The sequence below is a fragment of the Sturnus vulgaris genome, chromosome Z, assembly GCF_052056855.1.
Source record: "Sturnus vulgaris isolate bStuVul1 chromosome Z, bStuVul1.hap1, whole genome shotgun sequence".
Taxonomy (NCBI): Eukaryota; Metazoa; Chordata; class Aves; order Passeriformes; family Sturnidae; genus Sturnus; species Sturnus vulgaris.
The window spans coordinates 36,639,804-36,667,753 of record NC_142283.1 but is presented as its reverse complement, the minus strand read 5'-3'; the positions used below and the strand labels follow the sequence as shown (position 1 = coordinate 36,667,753).

General features: G+C 37.2%; 1 protein-coding gene across 10 annotated transcripts; it reads left to right on the top strand.

Annotated features, from left to right (window-relative positions):
* The first annotated feature begins 40 nt into the window (after positions 1–40).
* On the top strand, positions 41–24,462 carry RNF170 (ring finger protein 170). Of its 10 annotated transcripts, none has more exons than XM_088156621.1 (8): positions 41–120; positions 2,729–2,786; positions 9,639–9,782; positions 14,610–14,685; positions 15,992–16,100; positions 17,114–17,187; positions 19,021–19,125; positions 20,845–24,462. In XM_088156621.1, the coding sequence occupies exons 3-8, from the start codon at positions 9,646–9,648 to the stop codon at positions 21,112–21,114; spliced, it is 771 nt and encodes a 256-aa protein (XP_088012747.1). In that variant the 5' UTR covers positions 41–120; positions 2,729–2,786; positions 9,639–9,645; the 3' UTR covers positions 21,115–24,462. The 10 variants fall into 10 exon arrangements, with proteins under 10 accessions (XP_088012747.1, XP_088012745.1, XP_088012749.1 ...); XM_088156619.1 differs by having other exon boundaries at positions 15,989–16,100; positions 20,845–21,611; XM_088156620.1 differs by lacking the exon at positions 41–120 and adding an exon at positions 1,840–1,987 and having other exon boundaries at positions 15,989–16,100; positions 20,845–21,611.
* Positions 24,463–27,950: the final 3,488 nt, after the last annotated feature.

The window sequence follows — 27,950 nt, the reverse complement described above, 5'->3', positions numbered from 1 at the left end:
CGGCCGCGCGCGCCTGCGCCCGGCGGCGGCGGGGCGGGGCGGGGCGGGGGACGCGGCGCGACCCGGCGCCGTCAGGGGGACGGGGCGGGGCCGCGGGGCCGGCGGCGAGCGGCGGCTGAGGTACCGCGGGGGCACGGGCGGGCCCGACCGGAGCCGGCTGTCCGCCCCTCACAGCCGGCCGGCCGTCGAGGGGCTGGGGAGGGTGAGGGAGGCGCGAACCCTCCGTTTCATGGCCGCCGAGGCACCTCGTATGCCGCCGGGCCCTCGGGTAGGAAGGGTGTGCAGCCCTTCCCCGGCTCCGTGTATGTGCATGTGCATGTGTATGTGTATGTGTGTGCCCTGGCACGGAGGAACTGGTTTAGAGAGTGTCCAGTGGGGCTGGGAGCGTGGGTTTGTGAGTAAAGTGTACTATACCACAGACGTTATCAATGTTGGTAATGTGTAATGTGGCTTGCCTTCTGGATGGAATGCCCCCTACGAGGTTTTTCTCTCTTTTTGGAGTAGAAAATGACCTTTCACCCGCAGACGTTCTTCTGTTAGTGAAAGAAGCCGCTCCTACAAGGTTTTCCTCCTTTTGGGGGTAGGAAATGACCCTGCACCCACAGACATGTTATAGTCTTAGTATCTAGTGTGGCTTGGCTTGTTTATGGAGCAGCCTTAACTACCTTCTCCTCTGTTTTTGGAGAAGATAACGACGTTAACTTCCTTTCAACAAAGCTCTGCTGTAGTAAATTTAATGAACAGGCAACCTGCCAGCATCTGAAGGGGGTCTGCAAGGAAGCCAGAGAGAGACTCTTCGTTAAGAACTGTAGTGATAAGGAGTAAGGGGTTCAAACTTAAAGAAGGGAAATTTAGGCTAGATAGCAGGAAGGCATTTTTTTACTGTCAGTGGCGTTGAGATGCTGGATAAAGTTGTCCAGGGGGGTTTTGGATGCCACAACCCTGGCACTATTAAAAACCAATTTGGATAAGACTTGAGCAGCCTGGTCTAATGAGAGATGTCCCTGTCTATGGCATGGGGATGTTGGGACTAGATGATCTTTAAGGTTCTTTCCAATCTCTTAACATTCTTTGATTCCATAAATTACTTGCTTAGCACTAGCTGCAAGTAGTGACTAGGAAGAAGGGTAATTAGATATTGGAATGGGCTCCCCAGGAAGGTGATGGAGTGACAATGGGTGGAGTGAACAATGGGTGGTCAAGGAAAGACTGGACTTGACACTTGGTGTCATGGTGTGAGTGACAGGGTGGTGTTCAGTCTTAGATTGGGCTTGATGATCTCAGTGGTCTTTTCCAGCTTAATTGGTTCTGTTCGATCCTTCAGGTTATTCAGTTAATTTTTTATCTCAAAGATAAGGAGTCTGTCTGTGGCCAGAGTGCTCCTGCATCCTTGCCATGCCCCAGCCAGAGGAGCTCTCTATTATGCTGCAAATGGGTCACTTGAGGAGTTCAAGTAACTCTTTTCTCAGTAGTGTGTTGGATTTTGGACTACTTGAAGTTTGCAATGAGAGTGTGTGGCATCATGATAAGTTCTGTAGTTTCCTATCTGTTAACAATGTGCCTGACATTCAACAACATGGAGTAGCAAGCACAGGACACTGATAACAGTGGAGGGTTATATAAACAGGAAGGGCCACAGATGCGGAAACTCACTATTTTCCCCTGTTTTTTCAGAGTTTTTCCATTTCATAAATTAGTAGCATGGACAAAATCTGAGTGCTCCCTGTAAGTCAGCTTCTTTTGAACTGGAGAGTGTTGTAGAAGCTATGAAAATTTTCAGGTTTTCCCAGGAAAGTACTTTCTCACTGATCTCATTGTATAATCCACTGTATAAGTTATAGATCAACTCTTCATTTGAAGATAACTTTCAGTTTCGGAATGAATTTAAAGTCTTAGAAAACTGCACAACTACCAGCTTCCCGTTCCAAGTTTTGATGTGTGCTTTATGCAACATGCTTGGTGTCTTCAACAAGCAATGCTTTCACAGGTACATTGCATTGTTTAAGGTTTTCTGTCACACCTTCCTCTGTGACTCATTTCCCACTCTGCTTTGCCTATTGCCACAAGTGTAGCTTGTATTTTGTTGACACAAACAAATACAGTCATGCTTTTTTACCTTGCTATCTATTTTATATATGAGGTTGTATATGGAAGTAGTGCTTTCTACAGTAAGGAATTCTTGGGCGCTTTTCCTAGGAGAGATCTGAAGCCTCTTCATGATTGGCTGAAGTATTACCATATTCCAGTAAACATTATTATAACGAAGTGACAATGTTCTCTTTTTCTTCCTATCTGACCAGGAAAGTCAGTTATCCAAGCTGAAGGCATTAGCAAGCTCTTTCTCAGGCTCCTATCTGCATATGAATTCAGTTTGTTTAGAACTCTATACCTTTCACTATGTTTTGGCCTTATGAAGTGGTGGGAGACTTTGTTGGGAATTGTTTTACACAAGTCATACATCATCCAGGCAGATACTCAGAATAGTAATGCTAGATCGGCCGTTGAATTTGTCTTTTTACTTCAAGCCATACACATGGTTTTGGGCTCAGGAGAAAAATTATTGGAGACGCTTTGTTTTCCTGGTGGAATGGTATATTAATTTTTGATTATTTTCTCTCACAGCCTTGCACTTGTTGTTTGCAGTGCATTACTTTTAACTTGCAAAGCATGATTCCGTCAGAAAAAGTAGAATATCTATTTTCTTTCTTCTTTTTTTTTTCCTCTTTAGGGAAAAATGTGCCTCAGAGACTGCTGACCTCAGACCTTGCAGAGACCTGCTTTATCAGGCAAGTGCCTCAGTTGGTTAGCTCGTAAGCTATATTCGACAAAATCATTATTTGCCTACTGAAATTGCCCTCTCCTCTCTATTGGCAAGATTGTTCAGGCCTTTTCCTTTCTCTTTTGCAAAGAGTATGCATATACTTAAATGTAGTCCTGAAAGCAAAGGTGATTTATAGCGAGCATATAACTGGATATTATACACCTCAGTTTGGCTGTATTTCTTGTACCAGCTGTACTGATTTGTAAACCCAAAGCTGATGCAAACTCATAATAATGATGCATTAACAGACTGCATGAAATTCTAGTAGGATAGTTCCAAGTCAGTTTTAACAGCCTTGTCACAGAATGTATCTCACCAATTTATACGTTGCTATATTAGATTTTTTAAAAAATCTGTTAGTAAATGTGCCCTTTGGATTTTCTCCTACTGATTTCTATAATATAGGGAGATACTTAATAGTAGAGATTGTTATGTGGTGCTTTATTCAAGCAAGACTGTGCTCACAAAAATGAAAAGCTAATAAATCCTGTTTCCTCAGAAACACTTTTTCTAAGAAAAAACATCAATCATTTCCATTATTTCTGTTTTATAATGTTATATTTGCCTACACTGCTTCTTTGAAGTCCAACTTTACTACACTAAGGAACCTGGATAAAATATATCACCTCAGGATTTAGCTAGTTTATGATTTAGGCTAGTAAATTCATAGAGTCTTCTACACTTCCACTGTTCATCATGTGTAGTTCACGCCTGCTGTTGTTAATTGTTTCTGAATACAGTCTGGGGATATCTTTGGACTCTTTAAGAAAGAGAGCATAAATACCTGTAGGATCCATTTTGCTGAGTCAAATCCATTCACAAAGTCTATTCACGTTGTCAACCACAGAGAAGGGCCTGAAGCAGGAAGTAATTAGATAGCTTCTGATGAGACAGGTCTCAATTTTTGCCCTACATATAAGAATTTTATTTTATTTTGGGAATTTTTGCCTGTTTCTATCTTAAATTAAATATGCTAAATTTATGCTTATAGATATTTCAATATAAGCTAATATATGTTCTGGGGTGGATTACAGAATAAATATGCTCTGTTTCATTATGTTTAAATTTTTAAAAGTTGGTTTATGTTATCTAAAACAGGTCAATCTTATTAGAAACTTTCTGATACAAGTGAAACCAATTTTTTTGTTTGTTTCTCTTATATGAAGGAAAATTTTGAGGGGTTAAAGCCTTTTTGTTGTTAAGAAAGCATGACCTGTGGTATTTAACTAGTTGGATATGAATTAGCTTATCCTGGAAAAAAAACTTTACAAATTAAGCATCTTTTTCAAAGGGCAGGGGTGCTTTTGCTGATCAAAGGCAGCAGGCAAAAGGAATTGTAGGTTCTGGCTTGCACACTAGCCCACCGTCACTGTCTTAACTTTATAACTTTTTTCAAGGTCTGATGGTGGCTGCCAATACTGCATCAAGAGGAAAACACTCAAAACTGAAGTTAATGAAACCCCAATATTCCATTTTTCTTATCCAGTTCACTCCCAGCCTATCCCATAAAGGACACATTGTTATCTAAATTACCTTTCAAATGTTGAGCAAGTTGTACCATGCTCACAAAGTCAATACAGTAAGGTTAATAACATGTATTTCGCTGGTTGCTTCTCAGACATCAAGAGAGCCTCTTGTTTCTTTTTCACTGTGCTTGCACATTCCTTTGGTAGTGGCTCCTAAAAATCTCTGTGATTTTGAGAGTATATTATCATATGGCACTTTCCTCATAAACTCAGAAAAGTTCAAATACTAGAGAAAATTATGGGGGAAATTCTGATTTTGGATAGCAGTTTAACATATCATGGTAAAGACTGGATTGTTTTCGTGTCATTATGAGTCATGGCATAGGGTATTGTTGTAGCTGTGCTTTATGTTGAACATTGAAAGGCCTAATAATACTTTTCAGATCTGAAAGATTAAGAAATAGTACATCCACACTAGTGTATGCCTTCATTCCCTCACATTTCAATGTTATTGGTGTGAATTTCCAAGAATAAAAGTTCTACTTGCTGTATTGCTCATTATAAAAAAGTTCTACTTTTTTTGCTTGTATCTGCAGGAATAACCACAGAGGGAAAATGTAGCTTCTAAAAGATCTGTAGATTCTTATTTAAAATGTAAAAAAATTAGTGTCACTTTCTGTCAATGATCACTCTGAGAAAAACTGATAATAAACAAGATGATTTTCTGTACAGATGATTAATTACTGAGAGATTTACAAATAAAACTGTATGATTTTACAAACAGTAAATTGCATTACTTTCTATTGCAAAACCTTTTGTACACAATTTATTCTGAGGTTGTTTACACTCTAGCCATCAAGAGCCCTCACAGAGATAAACCTGATCTCAGTCTACTGGGATGCAATGTCACACTGTAACTTAGCTAGCCTTAATGGAATGGAGGAGTAACTTTTTGTATTTTCCCCCTTTTCTTGTGTTATTTTACTTGAAGCAAGTGCCAGTAGTCTGAAGATTAGATGAAAGAAAGCTGGAATTTAAGATTTAGGCTTTGGTGGTGCTGTTTTTAATGTAGGGAAAAGGCCTAGCATTTTTGTCAGTTTTTAGAAGTTTGTGGTTGATATTTTTAACATTCTGAAGTTAATTGTATAAATTCCAGTTTTGATGTGAGTATTATGAGATGTTGCTTGGTTTTCATCCTCTCATTGGAACACAGGGTAGAGTTATGCTTGCATTTAAGAAAGCCATCCATGTGAAATGGTTGAAAAGAGAAAAAGTATTGAGTATGACCAGAAATAGTTTCTCAGAACTTAATCTATTTTCAATTACTGCCTTTTTTCCTGAAGTAATCTTATGCAGTTGGTACTTTCCTCAGAGCTAGTGTAGACAGGAATTAATTTATTATACTGAAGAATAGATTCAGAGCAAAAAAATTCAACCCTTCTTTGCGATTATAAAAAGAAACAAGGCGACATAAACCTACAGAAAAGAAGGAAGGAAGGAAGGAAGGAAAGAAAGAAAGAAAGAAAGAAAGAAAGAAAGAAAGAAAGAAAGAAAGAAAGAAAGAAAGAAAGAAAGAAAGAAAGAAAGAAAGAAAGAAAGAAAGAAAGAAAGAAAGAAAGAAAGAGAAAAACTTTAAAGTAATTTAATGTCTGAAAAGCTTGTGATGTAGAATCCAGATCTGAAAATAGTTATATGTGGAAAAAGTTGATGAAATGTTATTATTTTTTCATAACCAGAGGAATATAATGGATCAATGGATGGAATTTAGTATGAACCATAGCAACTGGCTCTTGCATCAAATTATTCACAGTGACTATTTAGGAGTGATTAAATATGTGATAAGTTCTGGTTCTGGAAGGTTTCTCTGGCACACACTTGGTCTGTATGAAGGCTGGCTGTCTCTGCCGTGTAATGAGTCTTCATTACATGATTTAAGAGTAAATCTCCTGCAGCTTGCTTCTTAGTTGCACCAGCTGAAAGAGCACCACTTGCTGAACACATGCACTGTGAGGTGAGATTTCTTAAAAGCTATTTTTAGTTATCTAGCCTATCATTCATTCAAACCACTGCAGATCACTCTTTGGCTGTTGTGGTTGCACTTGAAGAAACATGCAAGCCTCCAGTTCTGGGTATTTTGTTTGAGAACATTCAAGATAGCCTTGGAATCAGAAAATTTCTTCCTCCTTCAGTCAGACATTTTTTCTATTAGTGTATTTTAACATTTTCATTGTAGACATTGCTTTTTTAACATGCTATCTCAGAGACAGGAGGAGGAGATTGTAACTGAGGCATGAATTCAGGGAAAGTATATATTGGTTCTTTCGAAGTGATACCCTTCTGTTTTGTAGAACCTAGTCTACACAAGTCTTGTCAGCTCTTCTGTGCAATGATCTGATTCAGAAAAAGTGCTGGAAGTGATAAGAAAAATATACACAGCATTTGTTGGCTGTCCAGAAACAAAAAGTAAATTAAAATATGAACAACATGAGCATTAAGCATTGATAGTTTGTCTTCTCTAGAATTCAGTGATAGAAGCAGTTGAGAGTGAGACTGAAGCAGAGATTCCACTGCCTCTCTATATAGTCTTTGCAGAATTGATACATAAGTGAAGTATCTCAGGGTGTTAATGTGGAGGGAAAGACACTGCAAAAATTTCTCTGGGACACTATGCTTATGCCAGGAAGGTTCTTGGGAAAGTCATATATGTTTCAAAGTGAAGGGCTGAAGTAGATAAATATAACTAGCATTATGTGCAAGAAGGAAGAGAAGGTGAGGATCTGTGTATTTAGTTCTGATGTTCTGATGCTAACTTTGGCACCTTAGTTTGGTGTTTCAAGAAAGGTGGGTGAGGAAATGAAGGCAAGCAGATTCAGTGAGTGCTATTAATGGTAGGCAGATAAGAATTTTGAGTGTTGTTGCAAGGAACATACAGAGATGGAAGAGCTGGAGTTGTCTTAAGGCTGTTCACGGAAACTGATTTAAATTGGTGTGATATTGATAATTCGTGTGTTATTTTCAAAGTGCATCAATCAAGCAGTAACAGAGGAAGTTAAGGTATTAGTGTAAGAAACACTTGCCTTCCAAAGGTACAGTTAAATCATCTGTATGTCTCTGACACAATAGGTATTTCTGAAAAAAAAAAAAAAAACAGACAAAAACCTGTGTAATACTTATTGGGATGTAGTTGGCATATTGGTATATTCTAACGACTGATGTGGAACAGTGGAGGAATTATACCAGTTCCTCGGCATTTACTTCTGGTTTTCTTCTGAGTGGTCAACACAGAAAAAACAGTGGGACAGAGTAAAAATAAGTTGACTGATAATGATACTTAAGGAGAAAAAACATAGGAATAGAAGATACCAGCATGCAGTTGTGGAAAATGGCTGCCTCACAATGACACAGTGTAAGAAAGAGAAGCTTGGTCAGGACTGGATATGTATACAAAGAAATTAAGTATTAAATTAAGCAGGCAGGTGATGTTGAGCTAGGGAGGCATCACGGCACACCTACCAGTCCGGATCCTCAGCACCAGGGAACCACTGCTCAGAAAAATTTCACATCAAAACCTCTTGACTTTAGTATAGGAATGTAATTGTGTAACTTGCTATGGAGAGAAATGCTCCAACTCCTTGTGTAGGCCCGTATTCCTTTGTAAGACTTTTCACAAAGATATTTATTCATTAGTATATGTGAAACGTGTGTAAACGTTGACCTACTTTTAACATGCCTGTTTATGAGTCACTGGTGTTCCACCTTTGAAAGAAGTTACTCTTTCCAAATACTGTGACACAGTTGCTTGTTAAAAGCTATAATTAGCAATAAAATTACTATAGTTTCAGAAATAATAGTCTCAGTTCAGATTGACACACTTAGGATAACTTAGTTTATTGTTTCACTTCATATATGGTTCATTATTCCGTTTTAGTTTTCACAGTGAATGCCCAAAAATATGACAACAATTAGTGAAATCTCCCCTTGTTCTCCACGAGTTTGTTCTGCTCTTATGGTACTTAATTATACCACTTAACACTTTTTAACAATACTCTTAGAATGTATCAGCTTCTCCTGTATTGTTGCTACAGAAGGTGGCTCCTATAAGTGTAAGGAAGCTTGAAAAAAGCTTTGCGGCTTATACTAGAAAAAATGTGGAGGGTGAGCGTAGCTGTCTTAGGGAAAAGATGATCCTTTTTTATTAGCAATAGATTGACATGTTGAAATCTTGCCAGGGTAGTCATTACAGATATCCACTAAAATCCTGATGGTTTGTATTCCATTTCAGTTTTGCAATTAATTCAAGGCCAGAGGGTGTTTAGTGATATTTGCTAGACAGCAAGGTTTAAATAAAAAATGACACATGAGCTGTGAGGTGTAGTGAAACACTGATTTGGCTTGCAAGCTGGACCAGGAAACAGAGAAAAAGATACAAGTCTTACCTGCCTTCAGAAACCAATACTGGGATTTTATTGCAGCTTCATGAAGATACTTCAATTGTGTGTGGATAGAGCTTCGGTATGACTTTTCATGTCATTTGAGAGACTTAGTTGCACCCTTCTGATTTCATAATATTCACAGCTGTAGTTCATTTCACTTCCTGATTGCAACAGCAATGATTCAGCAATAGGTTGGAAACCACTTTATGTTGCATGTCTCTAGCTGTAGGTTAGTGCTGTAGGATAATAAACGTTAGTCTTAATCACTGATGGCTAAAAATGTGAAACAAACATAAAACAAGTGGTCTAACTAGGGAATCCTGATACTGTTTTTCTGTCAAGTTTTCCGCATGTTTCTAACTAAAGGAAAACAGAAAACAGAATGCACAGAAAACATTAAGGAAGTTTAAAATGTATCCTGTGTATCCAAATAAGCATTTAAAACTAAAATCAATTGTTGTTATTTCCTTCACATAAGTGAGGAAAGTTAAGTTTCTGTGTTGGCTTAACCTACCAGGAATGATGTGGTGTGTGATAGCTAAAATTCTTGATAGTTATCTTGGTAAAAATCATTAATTTTTTTTTCAGTAAATTCTCCTTAGAATATGGCCAGTTCAGTAATGACCTATTCCTGTGCAATTTATCTTATAAAGATTTCCAGGTAAACTATCTGACGATTTTTTTTTTCAGACTTTAAATCATAACACAGTTGTTTAAGATTTGTTTGCTACTGCCTAAGACCTCAATAGCAAACTCTGTGTTTGGTAAAAATGGATACATTGCTTCCTTTTTTACCACTCTTTTCTCTCAACAATGACTATTCTGTTTACATATTGTTTAATGTAAACAATTAACTGTGTTTAAAATGTCTGTGCACATATGTTTTAATATATGTATATATTTCCTTTTGCATTTTAGAGCTGTGATGGCCAGTCACCAAGCAGAAGTTCAGAGTTTGAAGCTAGATAATGATTCAGTTATAGAAGGAGTAAGTGACCAGGTACTGGTGGCAGTTGTGCTCAGTTTCACTTTCATTGCTGCTCTGGTATATACGCTTTTAAGGTGAGAATGTGTTGACAGGAATTATTAATTTTTTATAAAAATTCTAACTTCCTTGACAACTTTGTGCATTGGTACATAAAAACAGTGATTTTGTTACAGTAAGGAAGTGATTGTTTGATTGCTTACTATGTTTAACTAATTGCTGGCACAGCTAGAATCAAAAGTGGAGTTTAACTCTTCCTTATCTTCAGATAATCAAACTGCATAGTGTTCATCATTCCTTAAGATTGAAAATGGTTAAATTCACAGTATGTATGGCTGCTGTGTTGTATTTGGTTACAAAGTACAGATTTGGAAACGACTCCAAGATTAAAATGATATATTCCTCCAGTTAATGTTCTCTCTGCAGTCTCCATCCGAGAAAACAAACAAAAACCAACCCAAATCCAAATAAATTCACTCATTTTTTTTTTTCAAATAAGCATGCTGTAAAACACTAGACTTCAATATACATTCCATACAGGAAAGTGTTAAGTTCAGAATTCAATAACTTTAATGATCAAGTCATCAAAGCTTATTTTCATTTCAGAGTTTTTCTTTGCATCCTAAGAAATATCTTAGCCTATGTGTTTTGGGGAAATGAGTCTGAGCTTCAGACTGGCTTATCGTCTTTTATTTTATTTTACTTATTTTATTTTATGGATGTGTGCAAACTTCTGAACACAGAACAGTTTTCAAAACCAAGGGAACTCAGTTTTAGTGACACAGTAGCATCATGGAACTTACTGGAGAGGATATGTCTATGTGAGAAATATTGCTGAGGTAGAGTTACTTGAGAGCAAGCTACAAAATAAACTATAGGTGGGAAAACTTGATTGGACTGCAAGGCAGTGCTGCTGTTCAGGACCAGATCACAAAGGAGTCTTAAGAAGTACGTTCACTTCACCTTGCCCTTTTTTTCCCACATCTGTTTCAGTTACTCAGATTGTTTTAAGAATGCCTGCTTTTCATCTGCTCTGTTATGATTTTTCTGCCCTCCGTATTGACATTTTTGGCAGTTGTGACTTGAATTTTTAGTGTTTAGTTTGAAACGTAACACTTTATTTTTGAACTCTAGAAAGTCAAGTAAGAAATATTAAAGAAAAAGTGAGTGGAACAAGAGTCTGCCGTTGGCAAGAGTAGCAGGAGTTCAGTCAGAATTAAGTTCAGAGAGATGATGCATCAATTATGAAGAGTTACTTAGGGAGGAAGGTAAGGCTAGTTATTGAGTGCTTCTGCAGTAATGAGGTAGGTAAAAAGCTTGACTGTGAATCCTGTTACATACCTTGATGGCTTATTTTCTGGAGGGGCAAACAAACTGAAAACACAGAACTTCCAGACTTTGCATGTCTGCACTGTATAATTTGTGGCCAGTGACAGGACTTGAGGAAACTCATGAAGTTGTCAGAGGAGATTTAGGTTAGATAACAAAAAAAAGTTTTCACCCAGAAGATGGTTGAACATTGGAATAGGCTCCCCAGGGAAGTCTCAGCACCAGCCTGACAGAGTTGAAGATGTCTTAGGCATATGTGTCTTGAGGTGTCCATGTAGAGCCAGGAGTTGAACTCAATGATCCTGATGTGTCCCTTCCAAATCAGCATGTTCTGTGACTGTGATGCTATGACTGATAACTGAAAGAAAGTCTTACCAGTATCCTCTTAGCTCCCTGCTCAGCCTTCTGGTACTTTTTGAAATTGTCTATATTCAGCAGCACTCTTCATCTATCTCCTTTGTATTGTTGCCATCAAAATCTGCACAGTATGCTAGAAAACCTGTACAGTACAAAATTATAGTACTTTTAATTTATTTAGCACTAAGGGGGAAGTGAGGGAGAAAAAGAGTATTTTTCTTCTCTAGTTACCTTAGACAGTATAGTGGTCTTTGTGTTCCTTATATGGTGTTCATTACCCCACATATTTTCTTTGCCTTTCTTGCTTCTGTAGCAACAGAACTGAAATACTTAAGCTGGGTAGGAACAGGTCACGGGTAAGTATACAGGAGAGAAAGCTTACGGTAATGAATAGTTGCAGGAGCTGAATAAAAAGGGAAATGAGGAGCAAGGAGTATATGTTGCAGTAGATTTTAAGGGGCAGAAGCAGAATACGGAGAGACCTGTTAAGGGATATAATTGTTTTGCTTGTTTCCAGGTGAACGAACTCAATAAAGCATCACATCAAGGCTTCATTCATGCTTTTGGTGGAGAAACTTACAAGGATAATTAACATATGTAACAAGTTGCAGATGTGTAGTTCAGGCACTATATGATACTTTTGTGAAGCCTGTGTGCTTTTGAGTTATAAATTTTGATAAAATGAGGTCAGATTTTTTTTCCATCATCTTTTGAACTGCTGACAAGGTTGTCACGTTACAAATTAAATTGTGAAAATTTCATGTATTCAGCAAATTAAAGGAAGCCTGACCCTTTAATTTCCTACAAGAGATTTGTCCTAGATGACTTACCTCTTCCATGTATATGGGTCTACAGGTTTAGATCTCTTTAATCTCATTTTTCTATCCATCATATGGTTTGATTAAAAGATCAAGTCACTATTTTTAGCAGAAGTGAGATCTTAGTCATTGGAAATTGAGAGTGTCCATCACTGCACAGTGATGCACCAGTCCCCTTAAGTACTGTCCCTTTCTTTTCTTGTGTGAGACTGCACACTGCAGTCTTCTTCCTTCCAATAATAATGGTTTGGTGGGGCCTCTATGCTACATAATACAATTTTTCCTCATCATGGGACCTTTTTCCTCAAGTTTTGACGTGCTAGCAGTCAGAAATGAGGAAACAAAAGGTTTTTGCATCTAACTTTATTTCTTTCTGGCTGGTGTTTGATAATGCCTTTAATTACATGGCACCATATTGGTTTTAATTTATTTCAGTTATCTTCTCACACTAAGTGCATGACAGAAGTTATGAATTTGATATGTCTTGAGCTCTGCCTATCCCTTCCTGAATATCCATGGTTTTCAGCTACCTCACCACCTTATGCATAAGTGACAGTACATGCTGTCAGCTCTGCAAATGCTCTCATGATTCCATCATAGTATGTGATACCAGGGTAAGGTCATATAAATGAACACTTTCAGTAGCAAATTTGCAATTAGTTGTTTATGGACAAATCAGAATCAATTGTCTTACAATTCACACCTTCCGCTTGTGTGTGTATCAAATTGAACTTTGATATACATCAAACATTCTGGCAAACTGAAGATGTGAAATATATTAATTTTGTAGCTTTTAAACAGAAAAATTCTTCTATACATATATAATATGTTGTATTACAGACAGCATCCACAAAATCTGATTAATGGTATGTAAGAAGGGATTTAATATAGGGTTTCGTATAACTTTCATATGTCACCCACATTTGGTATTAAATAAATTTTCTTTTTACAGAGAGCCATGTAAATATTAACATGGGAAATATAGGACTTGTCTATTTATCTTTGAAGAAAGAATGAAGCAGACAAAAAGATATAGCAATAATGCAATATTATGATTGCCCACGTTAACTGAAGGACAATATTGCAGAAGCTTCTAGAGCCATTGGGGAAATTATATAACTGCAACCAAAAAATGTCCTAAACGTTCAGCCAATCTAGCCTTCATCTCTGACAGAGGATCAGCTTACCTCAATATCCCTGGAAGGATATTGCAATATTGCAACCTGGTTTTTGATTTAACTTTTAGTCAGGGATGGATCAAAATAACCTGAGGTAATCCTGTCTGATTTTGTAAGCTATGCAGTAGAAACGTGTTTCCATAAGCCTTAGATAACCGTGGGAAATAATGGCTCATATTTTAGAATTAAATACTTATCCTGTCCCCTTTTCACTCCATGAACAGTCTTATATATATACTGACATTTCTTAAGTCTTTCTCTAATGTTTAAAAAATGTGGGCAGTAGTTCTTATTATCTTCTGAACTTCCTCCAACTTCTCTATGTTTCTCTGCATTTAGCCCAAAATGGAGAACAGAATCCAGCTGAGACCTCAAGAATGCTGAGCAGTATCATCTTTCAAGTCCACATGAATTAATGAAGCATAAAAATTCACATTTTTAATATGCTGTTGACTCATATTTATTGTAACTTAACATCTCTGATTGTTGTCAGCATATTTTTAATTTCAATTCTGTCCCATCGTGCTTTTGAATTTAAAATTTGTAATCTATCCATCCTTCTTTTTTCAGTGTGTCCCTTCCCAATGATTCCTCTTGGCATATCTAATCTGTAGTTTGCTTGTCTGTAGAATTGTTCATTTTTTAAAACAGTGATTTTTAAAGAGTGGTTTCTTTTTTTTTAATCCAGTCTGCTGATAGTTACGTAAATTCAATATTCTAAATGTAAGTTGGTCTACCCTTTCTTATGCAAATTTCATGTAGCAGATAAAATTGAAGTAATTAGGAGGTTTCAACTCTATGACTTAGGCAGTGAGTGAAAAATCAGTAATTTATGAGTAGATAAACAAATAAGAAACTAGCAGTGGAGACAAAAATGAAAAATATTTATGCGTGTTTAATAAAAAGGCTTTCAAGCAGCTTCATTTTTTGTAGGTTCATGGCTTAATTTTTTTCTCAGATTCAAATCTAATTTTAACATGATTTAATGATTAATTGTGGATTCTCTGAAAAATTTTGCTGTTGTACAGCTGTAAGTGTCCAAAGTAACTTTACGATCCAGAATAAATTCCTGTTTCCTTAATCATTTATCGTCCTTTAAAATCATTCATAGCAGGAAAGAATGATTTTTTTGCCCTTTGTTCAAGTTTAATATTTGTTTCAGTGAGTTATTTTTCAGTGTTGGATCACAGGGTTTTTTAATTGCTTGTATTTCCTTTCACAGAAATGAACATCAGAACATACATCCAGAAAATCAAGAGCTAGTGCGAGCTCTTCGTCAGCAGCTTCAAACTGATCAGGTGCTGTACTAAGTGTTGGCAACATTCAGCTCTCTGATGTGGGGTACTGTAGGTTTCTCTGAGGTTCTGGAAGACGATGATCTTGAGAGTTGTGGGAGCTTACTTACTGTACAGAGGCGTCCTTGAAATCCATCAAGTAATGAGATAATGTAGCCTTTTTTTTTTTTGGTAGATGCGTTAAGTAATTAAAACTAAATTTTGGCTGGTTCTTTTTTCAAAGTTTTTGCCACAAGGTGGAGTATGTTAGATTATGCTGTGTGCTTCCTGGAATGTCCCTGGGAATTTAAGTGTAAAGGAAAGGAAATCTGGAGTACAGCTTGCTGAGACAGGACAAGGGTTAGATGTTTGGGACTGATAAACAGTATGTAGCAGAACAATGGCACAGCAGCAAGAGCCAGGCAACAGGGTGACAGAGCAGAACTTTTTAGCAGTCACAGGACAGAGAGTCCTGAAAGAAGCTGGAGTGAGATGGGATGTAAGGAAGCAATTCTTTACTGTAAGAGTGGTGAGGCACAGGAACAGGCTGCCCAGAATAGTTATGGATGCCCCATCCCTGGAAATGTTCAGGGCAGGGTTGGAAGGGTCTCTGAGCAGCCTGGTCTAGTGGAAGGTGTCCCTACCTATGGCAGGACAATTATAACTTAGTGATCTTTAAAGGCCCTTCCAGCTTAGACCATTCAATGATTCTCGGACTACATCCAGTTTGTAGAGGTAGAGTCTAGGTCATACTTGTAGAGAATATTGAGAATTGTCTTTCATCATGATACTTCTTGAAATAACGACAGTGCATATTTATGTGGAAGACAAATATTACAAAATGGGGAGAAAAACTGTTTCATGACAGTGACATACACAAGCTGCTATCTGTGTTTGGGCTTGGAAACACTAAATGCTGCAGCTGGTAAGCAACACAGTTCAATTACCAGGCTCTGGACAGAACTACTCAGAATAATGAAGTAACAATATAGGTCTGATTTTGTCATTCATGCTCCAGCATGAGTGCAACCTGACTCAGTGTGAAGGACCAAGGAGGTTCTTTCTTTGTGGTCTTTAACTGGTTTGAAGTAGACAGTTCTTTAATAGATGAAGGGAAAATAATGGTCCTATCACAAGAACTTGCTTATTGAATCAATGCATTTAAGTATGTTTGATTTTTATATGTAAGTAGAGTTCTCATTTCACATTGTTCTGTGTTTGACCATTCATTACAGTGAATGAATACCAATTTATTATTGTTTTTTAGAACTCAGTAGACTTATATAAAATAGTGTCTCTAACGTTTTGCATTTTCCTGCTGTTCTAGCAGGATGCTTCTGCTGGTGATCGGCATCGCTTCTATACAGATATGTCGTGTCCAGTCTGTTTGCAACAGGCTACATTTCCTATAGAAACAAACTGTGGACATCTCTTCTGTGGTAAGCAAGAAGAGTCAAAGATTAAACTAGAACAGAAATACAAACTTTTCGCACTAGCTCAGGCATCCTTATTCAAGACTTTATTTGCTTTTAACTGTTTATCATTGTGTCTGCAAAATAAATAATTTTTTATAAATAGTTGAGAAAATACATTTATGAATAAACAGTCACTTTAAGAGTGTACTGTACTGTTTCTATGCAATCAGGAATTAAACTGGTTAAATTTAGAATGTCAAAGAGTACAGTTGTTTCCAGTTTAGTAAAAAACTGAAGAGGTTGAAGGACATTTGGATATGTACGATTTCAAAAAAAACGTACTGGTTTAGAAAGAATAAAATGCTCTTTATCTCACAGAATTTTTTTCTTAGAAGTCCTGCAGAATTATGAGTAAGTGCACAGTTTATTGAAGTGTTTGGTTTTGTGTTTTTTTGAGGCTATGTTTATATACAGAAATCCTATGTCGCATTCTGCTTCCTCTCCTTCAGGTTCCCAGTAGGACTCTCACTTCGTTTGTCTAGTTTTATAAAGTATATAGTGCATATCATGCCTAGCTGTTTAAATTAAAAAACAAGCAAGTTTGGACAACAGATAAAGTACTCACGTTTTTATATTTGTCTTCATCTGTTGAAACTGATGATGATAAAGCCAAGCTTTAAGGATAAATTTTACGTCTCTTGATATTTTTGTGACTTCTAAATTTTAAACTGGTAAAAATTTTAATTATTTGCTTCATCACTTAATGATTAAAAATTTGTTGTGTTTTCAGGAAATAATGCCTTAAAATTACTGATTTAGTTGAACCTATTCAGGATTTTCCTCATTAATAGCATTGAATTTAAATATGTTAGTTCTTGATCTCTTCAGTGAATGCTGTACACAAAATTACTTCAGAAGATGTAGATTTAACCTAAGTGCTTGTACTTTTTGTTGTTTCCCTTGGTGTGTAACATATTATTTCAGGTGATGCGTTTTTCATCTCAGGAGTTTAAATGTGCATACCTTGCCTTCACCAGGTTCCTGCATTATTGCCTACTGGAGGTATGGCTCATGGCTGGGTGCCATCCGCTGTCCAATCTGCAGACAGACGGTAATATTTTAAGTCGTCATGGACCTGTCAGTTTGGCTGTCTAGGATAGCCTGCCACAAGGCATTTACATGTGAGCTGCAATAGTGAGGCTGGCAGATAAAGAAGTCTGAGAAACTGACAAAATATAGAGGGGTATGTGAGACCGGAATGGTGGTCACTCAGTTTTTCCAGACTTTCTGCTTTGACAAATGGCTCAAAAATTCAGATTGTTCCTGCAACTCAAATATAAATGAACTGTGCTGATAACTCAGGTGTTTTTCTGTGAAGAGTTTATGGAAGCAGAAAATTGTGAGATTTTAACTATGATTCTTTCATGCTTTCTGTTCAGGATGTTATTTAACTTGCTTTACCAGAACTTGCATCTGAAAGGTCTGGCTGTTGTGGTAGACAGCAGCACGCTACTGGTTCCTGAGAAATACCCTCTCCCTTCTCTCTGTCCCTACCAAAAGACCTATCCATGTCAATTTCTTATTTTGACCCTATTTTTAACTTGTATGTATTATTAATTTCATCTTTGTAGAGCAAGCATTAACTTACTTCCTACGCAACTTACTTACATTGTCAGTTTGAAATATGTTCTTGCAACTCATTAAGGCTTAGGGTCTCTGAGTCTGATAGTGTACGTTTTAACAAAAGTACATCTTTATTTTAGCAGTGCACAAACTACTGGTAACTTCTAATTAATTATATAACTCATGCCCTTGCCCCCTCCATTATGTCCTGCTTTGATTGTTTGTATCAGCAGGACAAATGACTGTAAGAAGACAGCTGAAGGAAAGAAAAATAGGTGTGACTGGAGGAAGAATGAATAGGTTTTGAGTGTAGCTAGTGAGGAAAAAGACACAAATAATAAAGGTGCAGAAGGAAAAGGGGAAAATAAGTGATTTTTTTAGTGTCTTTCCTTATATATATTTTCATTTCCCTTACTGTGAGTAACAGGTGTATTAGGTGGCACTGTTTGCATGGTTATGTATTCGTTCTCACCCTGGTTTATAAATGGGGAAGGAAAGATGCATACATGAACATGAACCATACAAGAGGTTTGTGCCAGGACCAGAAGTTGAATGTAGATCTGCTCATGCTCTCCATCCTAAAAGTGACTACCACGCAGATTTATATTTAGTCGTCAGGTACAGAGGAAGCTTTTAAAGATTCTAATATTTCCTTCCCTGTTTCCTATGATAATCTGCATTTTATACCTGTATGTTGCTTCCAAATAGAAGTCAAGTTTCCAGCAACTCCTATGCAGAAGGATAACATGCAGAAGGTCATGTTCACATGTATGTTATTTTTCTACATTGCATGAAAGTTAACCCAAGAACAGAGCAAAATTCTCTGTCCTTATGAAAGAGCTGAAGGTTAATAACTTTTTCTGTTAATTCATCTCGGTATGAAGATCCATGTGCAAAACTGTAACTTTTGCTGACTGTTTCTTGTCATGCAAAACAATTCTAAATATAGAAAAATAATTGATTGCTTTATTTGATTTTCAGTTTAGGAAACCAAATTAGATTAATTTGGTAAATTAACTTTGTTTTCCAAATCATGTGTCCCACTTATGAAACATAAAGCATTTAGATGCTTAGAAAAAAGCCTCTCTTAAAAGGAAAGTTATTTTGTGCTTTTTTTAACAATCTCTTTAAAAATTAATATTCTGTAAGGAGCTGTAAGCAATTAATTAGTTAAAATTCAATAGCAGTATCCGTGCTAGTATTTTTCAGTTTATTCTCCTATTAACTATTCAACTAAACAAAAGATGGGTTTTTTGTGTACTTAACTGAAGATGACTGTTTTACAGTTGCACATGTGAAATAATCTCCCTGCTGTGCCTAGGTAACACTATTCTTACCACTCTTTGGTGAAGATCAGCAGGGTGCAGCCCAAGTGTTTCAAGATGTTAATGATTACAATCGAAGATTCTCAGGACAGCCCAGATCAGTAAGTTTTGGGTACATTTGGGTGGAAGTCGGTGATGTCAGGCGAGTTTGAAAGCAATTTTCTGATAGTTTTGTTTTATCCCCTTCTTTTTTTTTTTTCATTCCCTGGGATATGGATTTTCTCTTCTTGATGCATAGGGCCTAGGCAACTTTTCTTTAGGAAATTCATGTTGAAATGGTTAGGTCAAACCCAAGATCTTAAAATTATTTATTTGTCATTTATGAAAATGTGCGGAAACTTGCTTTTTTGTTGTGAGAATCTAATAAGTCTTGATTTTTCTCAAGTGTTCATGTGTTAAGTTGGTTTTGAGATATGAGTCATTATTTCAAAGGATCAGTAATTAGTCAGTAAAAATACTTAATGAAATACATGACCTGCATGGAAGAATATTCACTTCATTGATCTCTTTACACTGATTAGAAGAATCTGAAGTTCTGCTCTGTGCCCTTCTCCTCAGACAGTTATAAGCTGTCTTGATTTTTAAATTTTTCCCCTAGATTATATTATAGTTTTTATTCTCCTCTCCAAGTGAAGAAAACCAGATTTTTTTCCTGTAAATAGCTAAGAAGTGTGATCAAAGTTCTACACATCTTAGAAAGTCAGCCTTGTGAGCCCATCTCCTGTGTGCATGTCCTGCTTTGCAAGGTGAAATGGAGACACATGCCTATTAATAACCTCCCTGCTTGTCTTCATTAGTAATGGGATTTCGATATAGCAAGAAGACATTAGCAAGAAAAATGTACAGTACAAAGAGACAGAAGAGGGAGGGGTATTTTTCTAAACCACAAAATGTACCGGTTTTGTCCAAAAAAGATTGAAACTACCTTTCCGGCTCCATTGGACCTCTCTGCGAGCTGTGTCCAGTCCCAGTAACTTGTCTGAGGTCATGCCAGAAATCTGCACTAAAGCCCTAATTGGACTAGATAAATTGTCTTTGATTTATACACAGTGCTGCCACATATAAAATTTCATTCTCAAAAACGTTCTCAGCTATGGCAATAACTCATTTTAATGGAGTTAAACTGCTCTATGTAGCAACTGTGTAACGTAGAAGGGAACCAGTATAAAAAATGTTTTGAAGTTCACCCCTCTCTTCTAGTTTCTACAAAAAACCTGAATATTTTCTATTAAGCTGACTCTTGCTAAGCTGGTAGAATCATAGTAGCAAAATGGAAAGGAGCCAGGAATAGATTAATTTAAAGGTTCTTTAGTTTACTTTGAAGCTTCATCCATCCTTTGGAAATTTGTGTGAATCACTGATTATACACCAGGAGAGGGGGTGTTGTGTTTCTGAAAAAACTGTAATCCCCACACTTATGCTACTTTACCTATTAGATTTTCTCTTGTAATCCTTGTTTTCTTGCATTCTGATCAATATTTTACTCCAGTTAACCTCTTTGCTGTTTCTCACTTTCCCAGTCATTTGTTTTCCTCTACTATTCATTGTTTTTCCTTCATAATAGATGCAGATATATTTTCCAGTGATGTATATTAAGTGCATGCTTTTCATTGTAGAGTAACACAGTTTGACTATTTCTTGAAAATGTATGTATTCTAAATCTGACTTTCTACCCAGTAAAACTAAACTCATGAACTTTCCCCGGATTTTGTTTTAATATCTATAAACTAAGAGATTCTAAGATGTAGTAGTAGAAATTTCAGTTTAGCATGGATGAGTTGCTAAAGCAGAATACTAACTTTTGGGTTCTTTCTTTATAGATTATGGAAAGAATTATGGATCTCCCCACTTTATTGCGACATGCTTTCAGGGAGATGTTTTCTGTAGGGGGCCTCTTCTGGATGTTTCGCATCAGAATATTCCTCTGCTTGATTGGAGCCTTGCTGTACCTGGCTTCACCTCTGGATTTTCTTCCTGAAGCTTTGTTTGGAATTCTGGGGTTCTTGGATGATTTCTTTGTAATTTTTCTTCTGCTGATATATATCTCTATCATGTACAGAGAAGTGGTAACACAGCGTCTAAATAGATGAAATGGACAAAAGTGACCTAAAAGCAAAGTCAGTTGTGGAATGTTTTAAAAAGAAAACTATGATGTAAGTATGATATAGCAAAGATGCCTGCTTTATCATCTGTATGATTTCAACAATTTCTTAGTTGGTTATGTTATACAAACATAAAGGGTTAGTATATGGTGATGCTTAACTGGAATCTTTAATTTATGCATTACATATGCTTCATAAGGATGAGGTTAGTTTTATAATGTTGTAATAAACCTCTTTCATCTACTTCCACCTGAGGAACAGCTGCGTGTAATGAAAGCAGGAAACACTTTTTTGGTGTGCTGTGGTTTGTAAAAAAAGAATTCTAGCAAAGTACTTCAAACAATAAGCCTGTTTTTGCATAATCTAGATGTGTAAGAAAATTCAGAAATTCTTCACAGTATAGTTATCATGGCTAAATTGTTTGATGTCTTCCTGTTGTGGGCTAAGTTTTTTTGAAATAAAAGTCGCTTTGTCTGTCTCTGGAAGAAGAAGCCCAAGGATCGCATTACAGTTATCACTCAGCAGTTTGCTGTTGTCCACATGCTTCAGAAGAATAAGGATAATACCTTGGTATTGCCTGAACTGCACTATGTACAGTTGCATGCAATTTGTACCATTTTATTTTTATATTTGGGAATATAAACACAGTATCTGCTTACATTGAGAAATCAGTATTATGCACGTCACTCGTTAGTGCTCTATTTTTTTAAGGGAGAGCATGGTTTTTCTCTTCAGACTTTTTAATTTGGTAAGTATATATCTTAGAAGCAGAGGTTGTGTGCTGCTTTGGGTCAATGCAGTATGTCTGAAATGCAGCTTTGCATTTCTGTAGATGCATTTGGCCAATTGGAGAGGACACTCAAATTTCAAATAGTGGTTTAAAAAAAGAAGACAGAACTGGATGTTTACACTACATGTACAGATACTTGTATGTGTACAGTGTAGATGTTTACCCAAATATACATTCTGCAATATATGTGTACTAAACAACATAGATATTGGGATGATTTTCAGTTGGAGTTTTCTTGGTTGGTTGGTTGGTTGGTTGGTTGGTTGGTTGGTTGATTTGGGTGTTGAAAGAAGAGGTTCTGAATTACATTGAAAAATAGTCTGTGATAAAGGACCACAAAAAAATCTTGAAAGTGTTTTCAAAAATACCAGGGTATTAATTATCCTTAAAGCTTTTTCATGTTGAATTTGAGCGTAGGCTATCATAGCTATACAAGTAATTTGAAAATTCTTTTATTTTGAGCAATGATTGCCACTATAAAGGTCCAGGATATGACAGATCATTGTACTTTTTAGCTAGAGGAATCATAATTGCAATTTAACTTCCTAAGTACTTGAAAGACAGTGAATTAATAGGTAATTCTTTGTGTGTTTACGTATAAGGAATGAAAGGGACCTTTTCACCGCTTCTGTGTTTTCCCCTTGCAGGTGTCTTTCCACAGTTTCTAGCACTTCAGGCATGTTCAGGAAGATGATAGAACTGAAACCTCAGGTGTCAGTCATTGAGGGTGCAGATTGTCCTTCAGGGTCAGTGTTCTAAATGACATTCATTTAAAACTAAATTCGCTGATTCTTCATTTGAAAATTTAGTTTTAGAAATCCAAGGACATTTTCCAAATGAACTGGAAAGCTAAACTTTTTTTGTTGCTGTTTGTAAGAGATGGGCAAGAAGAGAAAAGGGAAGTGAAGCAAGGTTTGGAGGAAGAGAGCTAGAGAGAAAAAGACATTTTCGGAAGCAAATGCTAGCTTAACTTTTCTTGAGCATCTTGGTTGAGCTTTTCCCATTGTGTTGGCATTGCTAATGTATGATGATGTTTTAGTGGCTACCTCAGTTAAAACTTTTTAAGGTATTATTGAGTAAGGGTGAGATATTCATGAGCTGTTAGGTGCATTTACAAAGCAAGATAGTAGTGTAGGATGTTATGTAAGACAGGATTTCACAGTTTTCGTGTACGTAGTTTTTTTGTTTTGGGGTTTTCTTTCCCAAGAAATCTAGCTGAAAACAAACCTCAAAAATTCTTTTTTAATTGAGTAAATTTAACACCCTCTTGTCTCCTGGAGTTTAAGTTGTAGGTCAGCTTAGAGAAGAGTGTGAACTGCTCTTGTAGCGTAATAGGAGTTTGTTCATGGAATTTGTTGACCTAGTACCTCATCCATACTTTTATCCTATGATTATGGTTTTTCCATGACTCTCTAAATCCAGAGTGGATATAGAGGCACTTGAAGCTGCTTACTGACTGGTTTTCTTTGAATTTCCCAATTCTATGTGCTACTTTGAAGTACTTTGAAGGTGGAAATTCCCTATCCCTTATAATAGGATCCTGTGTATCTGAAATCATACACAAACCACATCTGAAAGACTATATGAAGTTTACCCATGTTCTTTTTCTTCAGTACATTTCTGATAGCCAGAAGGGTGTCACTCAGATGCATCTGCTTACTTTTGAGTACTGATTAACATTGTAATCATAAATTCAACACATTAAAAGCTTGACAGAATTAGGACTGTTCTTCTCAGTGATATGCGTGCTTGCTTGTGGATATTCTTTTTTGGTCCTGCAAGCCAATGATAAACAGTATTATGACTTGTTCAGGCCTTTTTGTGTAATGCAAAGATGCATCTGTCCTGCAACATCTGGCTGCTGCTCCTTTCCACAAATCTGAAATATCTATAAGTTAGCTATCTTGGGTACTTAGATTGAGCTTAACCTAAGCTCTAGAAATCCCAAGAAGCTGGAGAATAAAATATGAGCATGTAGTATTCCTGAACTGTGTGCTACCAAGTTGTTCTGGCAGCAATGTGAAAGGTAAGGGTTTGGCCTGAACACTGGCTTCAGAATGTGGAGGAAATATGCGATGCTGTGTGCAGAGTGACTGAAAGATCGCTGTGGTTTTGTATCCTGAGATGGGGCAGGCATGTCACTAAGGGGGGGAAATTTTAGAAAGGAAAACTATAGCAGGAAGATGTATGGGGATAAAACACAGTTCTTGAAAGATCACATGGGCACCGAAAGCTATGTGAAATATTTGATTGTTTTAGCAATATTAACAAAGAGGAAAACAAAAATTATACTTAATAGCTCTTGCAAAATAACTTGTAGCATCTTGAGGCCTAATGACCATCGCTGTATAGAGCGATCCATTTCTGTGCTGTTTGTGTGTCACACCATTGATGTCTGTGAGGATCAGGCAGAACGGTGTGGTTTGGGGATACAATTTTGCTGTAAGTTTCATAGAACTGTAGCAGTATGTTACACTAGATTTTTAAGACAAAAGAATTTAAAACTACTTGTTACTTTTAATGATAATAAATTGCTGTTAAAGAGATTCACTTGAATTATTTTATTTTATTGACAATCTGGATGCAATATTGTTTTATTTGCCCTTTTTCCACTTCCATGCATTAAAGTTGTAAGTGTGGCATCCCACCCTTGAGAAGAAGGGAATACTTAAGATTTGTAAATGCTCATGGTCAAAAGGAATGACAAAAGTCAGAGGGTCCACAAAAACTCACAAAGTTCTATTAGTAAATTACATACTTGGAAATTGGTGTAAGTTAGGACCTGATTCCTCTATGAACACATGGCAGTGGGTTTTGAACAGAGGGGTGGGGTGAAAGGGGAGAGAGAAAGACAGAAATAAATTAAAGAGAAGGAGAAAAAGAGGGAGAAAGGAAAAGAGAGATCACCAGTCCTAGTTCCAGCATCAGTCCACCCAGAGTGCCCTGGGGATGCTGGGCTTGGTTGGAATAACTATTGTAAATAAATCTTCCCATCTTGGAGATAAGTTTTTCACTTTCTATGCAAATTACCAATCCTGTGCAGCCCATTCCTCTAGACCTTTCTGGAAATAGGTCTGAAGGCTTTGGGGATCTCTGCTGGTCTCGATTCCCTATTACAGTCCCTGCCCACTTCTCAGCCTCATCCCTGTGCTTGTGCTGTGTTGTGCTCATCTCCAGGAGCCAGAACAAGGACGTTTGTCCCAGAGATGTGCTGCTCTACTTCCTTATGGCCTCTCCTCCAGCCACATCCCGTTCTTTCTCAGTGTATTATTACCAACAATTCTTGGCTGTTATCACCAACAGTCCATGGTTGGCTCCACAGCTGTCTGGCCATTGGTGTTTGAGGCGTACACATGAGTCCTCGTCTTCTAGGATTCTACAGGCAGTAATTTTTCTGCAGTTGTGATCTATTTTTGTCTTGGTGTCTGTGGTCAGGATGTTTAGACATAACTCAGGGGTTTTTTTGTCTTTATGATTGCCATAATAAAGATTACAAAATTTCCAAGATCTTAGTCCCAAAAGCAAAAATTATACATCAGATGTCCTTCCCTAAGCAGTCCAACCAGTTCAATCAGATCCATGAACACTAAGCTTTCAGGCTGCCAAACCAGTCCAGATGATTAGTTAGCACCTTCACATAACAATCCTCGAGCAAACAAAAGCATAAAGCCAGGTGTATGAGAATGTAAGCAAACAGAAAATAGTCTCTGTAAGTTTACAAGAAGGATGAAGACTGGACTTGGAAGAACTGGATGTGACTCTGTGCTGCAGTCCTTAATTTCTTCTAAGAAAATTAAATTCTTAATTCATATCATGAAAGGGCCCTGGGCATCAGGAAGACATCCATTCTGCTAAGGAATGTCTAACAAATCATAGCTGGGAAGTCCAGTGCCAAGTTGAGCCAAGTCAACTTTGTTAACTTTGTAGCCTGCTTTGGTACACAGTTCCAGTGTTTAGGGAAAAATGTGTAATTGCATAATTGGTAAGATGCTATTAAATCAGGTTGAAAGTTTGATAAATATATGCTACACTTGTCCTTACACCTGATGCCCTTGTGCTTGCCATGGAAAGCTCAGCTAAACACTTGAAAGTTCCTCAGCCAAGGCTGCGATAGGACATAGATTTTTTTTTTTAGGAGGTCTGTTATTCAGTTGCAGTTTTGGGTGGATTTTCTGCTTCCAGCTGTCAGCCAAACAGAAAACTACCTATTAGTCATCCATAGTGACAGCTACATGGGCATTTGTTCCATGGAGGCAGAGCAGTCGGTCTTACTATCCCTGTTTCTTTGAGACAGTGTGTCCTAGTAGTTGCCTTCTTCCCTGTTGTGTGTTTTTAAACTGGGGAAGAAGCTGCTGAATTTCATGATTCATTCAACTTAGGGACCTATAGAGGTTTAAAGTAGAGATAGGTCTCAAGGTCCTGCTTCCATGTGGACAGCACATCATTAGACATTGTGGTAAGTAGTGGTGCTTTATATAAGTTGGGGATTTTCTTTCATTCAGGACATGAGAAGCCTATCCAAATAATAAATAATTAATACTGCAAAACCAGGAAAAAAAGCAGGAGTTTAGAGTTGAATTTTATATTCCACAGCTTAGATTCAGCTTTTTGATGTGTCACTGTTTTGTACCATGCTGCCTTATGTGAGATGTTTGTCACCTCGGCATCCAAAGTCTATCATAGGTACATTCTGTTTGTGTCTAAGTTATCTCAGATCTTACCATGGGGATTTTTATCGCAACCTTCACGTCAAATGTTAGGGCTGCTGTATTGAACAGGTGAAATCAAAGGGTATGGAAGGTTGGGGGTAACAAAAATGGTCCTCCTAAAGTAAATTTCTAATTGTGTAATATACTCTCATTGGTACTGTATGACCTTGTATGAGGACATCCAAATATCTTGTCTCTCTTTGTTTATGCTAATGGTAGATGTAAGGCACAAGCATTATGACAAGAATATAAAATAAATGCAGAAATAAAGGTTGAAGAAACTGGTATTTTGACTATAGGATAGACTGAGGAAGATACGAGTCTTTATTCATGTTTAAACAGGACTGTATTTCCTGTATTAGATATGACTGGAGAAATGCATATGGCTGGAGTTTGAATGATAGCAAATGAGACTTAGACTGGAACAAATTTGCCAAAGTGAATGGAGAGGGGATTTTGTGTTGTGTAGCCTCTCCTGGCAGGCCTCTGAAAGCAGTCCAACACCTGTAGGAACTGTTTTTTGCACAGCTACTCCTGCCCGAGGAAAGGGTAGCACCATGAAAAGGTGCCTGCTTTCAAGGCAGTTTGTTTGGGCTTTAATAGATGTGAGACCACGAAAGCTTGATCTGACCAAGTCTTTATTGCTCATGGTGTTTCTTACACACATTACCTGTATGCATCAGCTGGTAGATCTGACCAGCTTACCTTTTCCCCAGGAATTTTGCTAAATAGCAGTGTCTAAAATCCATAGCATAACAATATTTCAGGACACCTTAATGATTATTTACTATAATATTCCATTTTATTGGCAAAACTCCTTGTTTGTCCAGTATTTTCCAAGTAGAGGACTGTTCCTCATGATTAACAGATGATTAATTGATGGGAGAAAAGGAGAGAGGAAAGGAACATAATTGATAATATTGAGTCTATTGCTCATTGCTGGCAGGTAACTAATGAGAAACCACGGGTGTATCAGGTATTAGGAGTAACTTGGCTAGAATATGTTTCATGCAAAGCTGTTCAGCTTCACACTAGCATATGCTGTGCTTCACAGTCAATAATTATTTTCTACCTCTTCACCCTTTTATTTTCATTCTGGAAACTCATTTCTTCTTTTACCAAGATGGGGATGCAGCAAAACCTGAAAATAATCCACACTTTATACAGGGTGGTCAAGTCCTACTGGGTAAACCATCTTTTTCAAGGACAGGCTCCCTATCATTCCACGGGATGTGTCCTTGCTCTCCAGAGCAGAAGATCACATTTTTGTCCTTCTTGCCTTCTTCACTATCTAGTTGCCAGGGCTTGGTGCTGTCTGATGTGGT

Bases quoted from the DNA above. Each gene is read 5' to 3' on its own strand.
- RNF170 (XM_088156616.1), top strand. From the start codon at position 9,326: ATGGCCAGTTCAGTAATGACCTATTCCTGTGCAATTTATCTTATAAAG. The intron at 17,188-19,020 runs GTAATATTTTAA...TGCTGTGCCTAG, and splicing joins GTCCAATCTGCAGACAGACG to GTAACACTATTCTTACCACT. The intron at 19,126-20,844 runs GTAAGTTTTGGG...CTTTCTTTATAG, and splicing joins TCTCAGGACAGCCCAGATCA to ATTATGGAAAGAATTATGGA.